Below are 8,497 nucleotides of genomic sequence, written 5' to 3'. Positions count from 1 at the left end.
CCCCTTGATGTTGTCACACAAAGGGGAGGGACCTACAGTTTTACGCCGACTCCGAATGGCGAGTGTTTTTTATGAGAAGCTGTTTTTCATGGCAGGAATACACTCGGAGGTTTGCCATTGCCTGTCGAGGGCCGACCTCTGTTAAGAAAAAACCCCTTTTTCTGCATTTTTTTCACTCATTCATTTTTTCCCTTTCATTTTTTTCTCACTCACTAAGGGCCTAAAAGAATTTTTTGGTGACTTTAAAATTGAAGCACATTCATGTGCTATTTAACATTTCATCAGATAAATTGTTCCGCTTTTTACATGAAACACCAGTTACAACTGAAAAGATTCTTTCTTACTCAGCGCTTGAATTGGTTAACGTAAAAAATTTTTCGAAATTGTCCTTATACTTTTTAACAATTATATACCATTTCACTCCACATTACATCTTCAGAACGATTAATTACGTAAGATTGTCGAATATTCTTGAATTTTGATCAATTATGCAACAATAACTGCGTCAAAAGAAAATCCCTTATTTATATGAAGTGTCCCTTTTTTCCCTTTTAATAATTTTTGATGCAAAATATCCCTCAAATAGGGAAATTACCCACAATCTGGCATCACTGACCCGTCCAACCCATTCGTACATAACACTCAGATGCATACATACATGTATGTTTGTGTAATCATAGTCATGATTTTTGAAAATGGTATATAAAGTGCAAACTATAATAAATCTGTCATCAGTTCAATTTTGCTCTACTTAAGTAAAACAACTACTTAACAAACACAAACAATCAAAATGTTCAAATACGTAAGTGAAAATTCGTTAATTAGTTATTTCGAAATTCTTTCAACTCCACATACGAATAGTGGAATTTAGTGTTAATTGCAATAGTCCTTTATTAAAAATTCTCTCCTTCCACAGTTCACACTCATTTTCGTGGCCCTCATTGCCTTCGCTGCTGCCGAACCTAAACCTAGTGTCATCGCCGCACCATTGGCCTACTCTGCTCCATTGGTGGCCTCGCCCTATGCCGCTGCATATGCTGCCCCTTACGCTGCTTACGCCGCCGCGCCTTATGCCGCCTACGCTTCACCGTATGCTGCCTACTCCGCTTACCCCTACAGCCCCTACAGCGCCGCCTATGTGCTCCGCAAGTAAATGAAATGTAGGCCGAGGAAGACTGAATTGACTGCTTTACAAATATTTTTAGAAAAAAATAAAACAAACTCATTAACGATAAAAAAAAAAATCAACTGTATATTTAATCGAACTATTCCAGGATGTATTTTCCTTCATTTGTTGTAGTTTAGTAAATCAGTAAACCTCCTGAGGTTCTTTATTCTAACTTGGAAAAAAAAAAATTATATTTACGACTGTTCCGAGTAGCTTTTCAATAGTTCTGGAGGTCTCGAAAAGGAAAAAAGTTATGCGAAATTCCGTCGAAAAAATTTTTTTCCAAAAAAGGGGTAAAAGTTTCATCTTTAAAAAAACTAAAAATTAAAACTGTTTAGAGTAACTTTTCAATAGTTCGAGAGTTCCTGATAAGGAAAAAAAGGTTCTGCAAAAATAAGTAAATTTTTTATTTTTCAAAAAAATCGAAAAAGTTTGATGTTTGCAAAAACTAAAAATTAAAACTGTTCTGAGTAGCTTTTCAATATTTCTACAGTTCCTGACAGGCAAAAAAAAACAGTTCTGCGAAATCCGCAGAAGAAAATATTTATTCAAATGAGGTGAACAAGTTTTATGTTTTTTTTTTCAAAAAGATTTAGAAAGTTTAATGTTTGACAAATATAAAAATTTAAACTGTTCTGAGTAGCTTTTCCATAGTTCCAGAGTTGCTGAAAAGAAAACAAATAATTCATTTTACTTAATTTTGAATGCCGTATAGCAATTTCATGAAATCAGAATTTTGGTTTCATAAAATTGCCACACAGCGTTCAAAAGTAGATGAATAACTTGGGGCATCCCGTCCAAAACGAATGACCATAATTACATATACCTACATACATATTTATGTTTTCATTTTCAAAATCTTTTAATTTTTCTTAACCTACCCAACTATGTAAGTATAAAGAAGAACAAATCTACAAATCTAGGTAAGAAAACCTAAAAGCGACAACAATGTTGCAGACACAATAAGCCCGATAAAAGAACTATGTATGTCCAAAGTGCAATCTCTCCCAATTTCCTGGAATCTACCAAGGTTTACGCACTTAGCAGTCTTCTAGATAACATGCAGCGGATAAAATCTTACGAGTTGTTTTTTAGAGTCACTTCCTAGTCTCACCAGAAAAAAAAACGCTAAAGCATTCTTCTTGCATATATTTTAATCAATGGTGTTTCAGAAGCAAGTATAATAAAAAAAATCAATTATTTGCCTTAAAACGTTTATTTAGGCGAAAAAGTAACGAAACTACTCAACTTTTCATTGTCACTCCAAAAATTTACTTTTTTTTTAATAACTTTGAGAAGTTTTCAAATAGAGTGTTAATATTTAAGGCAAAGGACGTTGGCATCAAATCCAACATATCTGTGAAGTTTCAAGAGTGTGGCACCCAAACAAAAAAATAAATAAAAAATGCCAGCATGTAGAATATCTGTCGCAGCTTTTTTGTTATATTTGAAACTTTAAGATTTTTCAAATTTAATAATTTAAGTTACTGCAAAATGTTAAAATCAAACGGTGAAAATGTTCTTCTTTCACTGAGTAAAAGATGAATATGATTTGAGAAATTGAAATTAAATTTTTACAATTTTTATTTGCACACTCGAAATTCATTCTAAAGTTTTTATAAACGTGAAGAAAGTAAAAATCTTCCAATCCAATATTTAATTACTTTTAAATAATATGACTTTTATGTTAAGGCCTGCGAGTAAACGTGTTAAATGACTGGTAATGGTGCTATGGGACGTATACGTTACGTATGCAACTACGGGTATATGTATGAGAACGAGTTGTTATTTTTGCTTTGATATACTAAACATCGTCTTTAAGTTTTCCTTTAGATACAATTTCGCAATGGAGTCTTGGTCTTCACGCAAAACGAAAGATAAATGTGCCACCATTTTCGACGAAAAACAGGCTTTTGTCGAAAAATGTGAGATTTACTCATATACGATTAGTTCAACAACCCATAGGTTGGTCAGCATTGGAGGTACATACATTTCTTCTTTAACTTTATGCCACATTACTACGAAATCCTAAATAGAAAACTAATTCCCAAGTGCAATAAGAAATCCAAGTTTTCGATTTTAATTTTCAGATTTTATTAATATTTTTTTTTTCAATAAAGTTGCAGCTAAATTTTGTCCTCTTCATTGCCAATCAATTTCAGTAACTATCACAGTTTTTCTGCTACATTCCATTTACTTGCGGAGCACATAGGCGGCGCTGTATGGGTAAGCGGAGTAGGCAGCATAGGGCGAAGCGTAGGCGGCATAAGGAGCAGCGGCGTAAGCGGCATAGGGTGCAGCATAGGCGGCAGCGTAGGGCGAGGCGACCAATGGGGCTGAGTAGGCAAATGGTGCGGCGACGACAGCTGGCTTAGGTTCGGCAGCAGCGAAGGCGAAAAGAGCCACGAAAATGAGAGCAAACTGCAAATAGAGGGAATTGGTAAATAAAGGAGTCTATGTATAAGTCGATATGTAGAAGTATTTTTGAAGTGCTAGACTTGAGGATAAACAAATGAGCGTACTTACGTATTTGAACATTTTTGCTTTTTTTTTTATTTTATTGGTTGCTGTTTTGTTGTTGAAGAACAAAGTTAAACTGATATTGATTTCGTTTATCGCTCGAGTTTAAATACTTTTTGCCATTTACGCTTTTCAATCTTTCAAAATATTTATTTGGACTAGAATAATAAATTGACAATAAAGGTTAGTATTGCCTAAGTTTTGGCTTAAAATATGCAAATTATTTACTACGCGCCATTGGTACAACACAATACTATATATTTTACCCAAAGCGCGTAGCATTTGGCATTGCATGGGGACGAATACTATTTTTGTAGCTTTAGCTTTTTAAAGTGCAAATATAAGTCACGAATTTTAATACCAAAATTTTTGTGAGCTTAAAACAAAGACTAAATAAAAGATGTCAATTAAAGTAAAAAAAAATACTAGGCATGCATACATACATACATACATACGTACAAGTAAGTGCTCAGCAATATGTCTGAATATGTAGGTATGTATATATGCACATATGTACAGATAGCTAGATATATATCTATTTTACTTTTTATTTTTAAACTATTGTTACCATTCAATTTTGTTTCCATTAAATTTAATTGACAGTTTTGGGTCTGATTTTATTTAAATTTTTTTTTGCGGTCGCCTTTTTCTTTTGCAGGCTTCGTATCACACTTCCTCCTTCTTATTTATTCATTATGAAGTACTTACATTAGCGCTTCTAATTATTTTAATCGCCACAAAGGCCAAGGAATACTATCAATACATCAAAATGGAGGCGGTGGTCATTTGGCGTGGACAGCCGCAAGCTGATCTGTACAACAACTCTGTAATGAACCAAATTGCCAAAATGACAAGTTACATCCCATCAACAGCTGAATTGTTGCGGCTTGTCATTATTGTAAGTGCATCAGCAAAGGGGGAGCAGGGGTAAAGTGAAGTTGGCAGTTCAAATGGCAGCTGCCTTTAAGTGCTGTGACGCGACTTGCATACCTAATGAATCGCTACCGGTGATTCGGTTATCGATGGTATGCTATGACCAAAGCGTCAGTGTCACTGGAATTTCGTTGTTTGATATACATATGTATGTACATGTACGTTACGTATGTATTACCATGCTTATATGAAGTACTATACCAATATGTTGTGGTTACCTTCCTTTTGCTTGCTAATGAACTAAAGACCTTTGAACGAGTTCGGACGTTTAATGGGAGGCATTGCCGAAAATTCAGTAATGCAAACACATACATAACTACATATGTATACTATATGTATCTATGAACATATTCAAATACATACTTCTTGGCAAAACGTGCCAACACATTTTAGTCCGATGCGACCTTTTTAAATGCTAAATCATCTTGTCATTAGGAGTAAAGTTAAAAAGTCATAGTATCAAAGAAATAAACATACATACATATTTCCATAACTTGCGTTACTTAAAAGCATTAGGACTAAAAATTGTAAATCATGCGTCGAATTTTCATTGATGGACCGAAAATATCGATGTTTTGCTGCGATGCATCGAAAATTTCCCGCTCGATGTATAAATAGTCGATATGTCGAAGCATCGATGCATCGATATTTTTATGAAAACCGACATCTCTGCTACATTGAGTTTAACCAAAAAATTGAAGGAGCTGACAAAGTTCCGTTAGAAACGTATTTAGCTTAATTACAGTAATTAAGTCGAAATTTTGTACACTTTTGCTTATACCATATTTTGCTGTGAAATATTAGGGGTATTCGCGATCCGGTGCATACTGTCTAGCATGGTGCATAGATAGCATGAATAGCATGATTGGCTAATTTTCTTGTTGTTTGATTACATTAAGCAACATCAAAAATGCTTTTTATGCTATCTTATGCACCATGCTAGACAGTATGCAACGGATCGTGAATACCCCTAATATCTGAAAAATTCTATGCAAATCGATGCATAGATGTATGCCCTTCGATGCATCGAAAAATACCGATGTCCATTTCGATGCATCGAATCAAAGCGATACATCGATTTATTTTTATTAAGCATAGAAGCGGGTTTTACTTAATACCGAATTTTGGCAGCAACATTTTTTGGAATTTTGCTAGTGGAAATCTGGCATTATCGTTTCGTCCAAATAAGTAGTTCCTAGGCAAACGGGTACGACAGATGAGAATCACAATGAAATTTTTATTAGATTTCTTATTATTCTATTTTGAAAATTCTTCAGAAATTTCCAGGACATACTTAAATTTTTCCACTTGAAGCCATATTTTTTTGATAAATGGCGCTTTCAAAGTTAGCAAAAGTTCCTTTGGCTATATAATTCTCTTTTTTCATGTAGATGCATGCAGTGGTATCCTTTTTCTGAACAGTACTGTAGGAGTATGTCTAAGTACTGTGTAAAAATGATCTTAAGGTATTTTATTGAGAACATTTTTATTCAAAAGTTTTTTGAGTAGAGTTACCATCTAAAGAGTATGTCGCTAATGTTGGCTAGCAATACAGTAAAAAAATATCGACTTAAATATTTCTAAATAAATGCACACGCGCATACACGTAGTAGCAAAAATAAATTTATGGATGATTTGTTGATGATTGATAAATTAATTAAATTTCAAGTGAAGTTGCTGCATTTGGCCGCACGGTGTGGAACGTTAATATTTTTTTATGACAAAATCTAATATTTCGAGAAAGAAAACAGCTGGAGAAATAAATTACACATTAGTTTAAAAGTTTTGATTTATTTTTTTTTTTTTGGAATTCATTGGCATAATAAATTTGTTTTTAGATGAACAATTCAGGAAAAATTGAACCGTAGGCTGACAAAATTACCTTCAACCACCAAACGACCTTCAAAAACAGGGGTTTTAATTGTTTTCCTTTTTTTTTAGCTGAATGCAATTTGCAATGAGCTAACGTCAAGGAAATCCATTTCCATGGTCGCAAGAACCGAAAATGCATTTAAATTTTTCTTTAAAGAAATTTCAGTTTCTGCTGTTTCGAGTTAAAAAAAAGAAAGGAAAATCAATAATCTTACTTTTGAAAGTAATTTTAAAGGTCTCGTTAATTAAAAAATTACATTAAATTTAAAAAAAATGGCCTGCAAAGGTAAAATTAAAAAAAAAAAACAACAAACAAACAATTTGTAACGAACTTCTAAAAAAATTTAAATATATTTTTCGGTTCTTCTGAATTGGATTCCTTGATGCATGAACAACAGAAATATATGGTTAAAGCCTTTTAAAAAAGTTCATTGTAAACTGTTTTCAGGTCAAAAAAGGAAAACGATTTAAAACCCCCAATTTTTTGAGAGAATTTGTAGGTTGAAGGTAATTTTTTTATGCAATGAGTTATTTTTTCTGCATTCTCCATTCAAAAAGCTTTAAAAACCTGTTAAACTTATTTCGCTAACTGCTTTCGATTTCCAGTAAATAGATTTTACTATCAAAAAAGTTAATTTTCCACACTGTGGGCCGCTACTGTTGACAACCGCTTAAATTATTTGGGGTTTTAAAATATTACATTAAAGATGAACTTATAAAATATGTAGAGCATACAGCTTAGCTATATGCAATATAAACTCACAACACACAGAAAAGCCAAAATAGATGCACATACATATGTATGTACATAAATAAATAAGTAGAAATAAATTTGTGCCTTTGTCGCATAGCAGCCATATTTGTTTTTCTTTTTTTATCAACAATATACCATTTCTGAAATATACGCAATTTTGCATTCACTTTCGTATTCTGCGAACATACAGAAATTTTTATATACATACATACAAATATACACAGTAAGTGTGTTCATATGTACTACATAGATATTTGTATAAAATATTTTAGTGGCCTTACGAGTTTAACCCAAAATGTGGAAATAAAAAATAACGAAAAGTCGCTACGAGCCAATAAACCGAAACAACAAATTATTTGTATTTAAGCTGAAGCGTTTAACAAATTTGTTATCAGTTAACTTTTGCTCTACTACAGTAAAACAACTACTCAAAAACCAAAACACACAAAATGTTCAAATACGTAAGTATCCTAAATTCGATTATCCTGAAATTTTTATTCAAAATGTGCAAGGGGCATAAAAGCATATATACATATATTTGCACATACTGCACACATATAAACATGTGTTTGTACTTACGAATGTTTGCCTAATTAATTAATTTTCAAATACAAAGCCACAATAATCTTTTATTTTCAATTTCATTTGACCGCAGTTTGCTCTCGTTTTCGTTGCCCTCTTCGCCTTCGCTGCTGCCGAACCTAAGCCCGCTGTTGTCGCTGCACCATTAGCCTACTCTGCCCCATTGGTCGCCTCGCCCTACGCTGCAGCATATGCTGCACCCTATGCCGCTTACGCCGCTGCTCCTTATGCCGCCTACGCTTCACCCTACGCTGCCTACTCCGCTTACCCATACAGCGCTGCCTATGTGCTGCGCAAGTAAATGGAATGTAGCAAAGGAGCTGTGATAAGCTATTGAAATTGATTGGCAATGAAGAGGACACAATTTGATTGAAATCGCATTAAAAAATAGAAAAAGTTTGAAACAAAATTTGTCTACTTGTTATTACTTATTACTTTGATGGTGAGTTTCAATGTGTAACGAAAAAAAAAATGAAAAAAGAGCATTTTCGTAAAGCGTACTATACACGCATTGATTGCATGTCATTCTAGCAGTTGGAGGAGCCACTTAACTTAAAAGTATTCTTCCTCAACTGGTTATGTAGCTAAAATACAGTTGATCAACGTGCTTATACACGGATTATTTGCCGTCAGTGTTGACACTGCCTTAGCCTTTATAGTATCCAAAT

At 33.6% G+C, this 8,497-nt stretch overlaps 3 protein-coding genes across 3 annotated transcripts; 2 read left to right on the top strand and 1 right to left on the bottom strand.

Moving 5' to 3' along the window:
- Positions 1–790: 790 nt before the first annotated feature.
- Positions 791–1,153, top strand: LOC118754467 (cuticle protein 16.5-like). The gene is made up of 2 exons (XM_036489343.1): positions 791–802; positions 917–1,153. Exons 1-2 carry the CDS (start codon positions 791–793, stop codon positions 1,151–1,153), a joined length of 249 nt encoding a protein of 82 aa, XP_036345236.1.
- Positions 1,154–3,311: 2,158 nt separating this feature from the next.
- On the bottom strand, positions 3,312–3,706 carry LOC118754470 (cuticle protein 5.1-like). Its single transcript, XM_036489347.1, has 2 exons — positions 3,695–3,706; positions 3,312–3,589 (listed from the first exon to the last, which is right to left on the bottom strand). The coding sequence occupies exons 1-2, from the start codon at positions 3,704–3,706 to the stop codon at positions 3,362–3,364; spliced, it is 240 nt and encodes a 79-aa protein (XP_036345240.1). The 3' UTR covers positions 3,312–3,361.
- A 3,990-nt stretch (positions 3,707–7,696) lies between these two features.
- LOC118754469 (cuticle protein 16.5-like) lies at positions 7,697–8,130 on the top strand. The gene is made up of 2 exons (XM_036489346.1): positions 7,697–7,708; positions 7,903–8,130. The coding sequence occupies exons 1-2, from the start codon at positions 7,697–7,699 to the stop codon at positions 8,128–8,130; spliced, it is 240 nt and encodes a 79-aa protein (XP_036345239.1).
- Positions 8,131–8,497: the final 367 nt, after the last annotated feature.

The sequence above is a fragment of the Rhagoletis pomonella genome, unplaced genomic scaffold (genome assembly GCF_013731165.1).
Source record: "Rhagoletis pomonella isolate Grant_MI unplaced genomic scaffold, Rhpom_1.0 Rhpom_scaffold_03949, whole genome shotgun sequence".
In the NCBI taxonomy this organism is placed as follows: domain Eukaryota; kingdom Metazoa; phylum Arthropoda; class Insecta; order Diptera; family Tephritidae; genus Rhagoletis; species Rhagoletis pomonella.
Note: the sequence above shows the minus strand (reverse complement) of the source record. Positions and strands in the feature narration are given on the sequence as shown.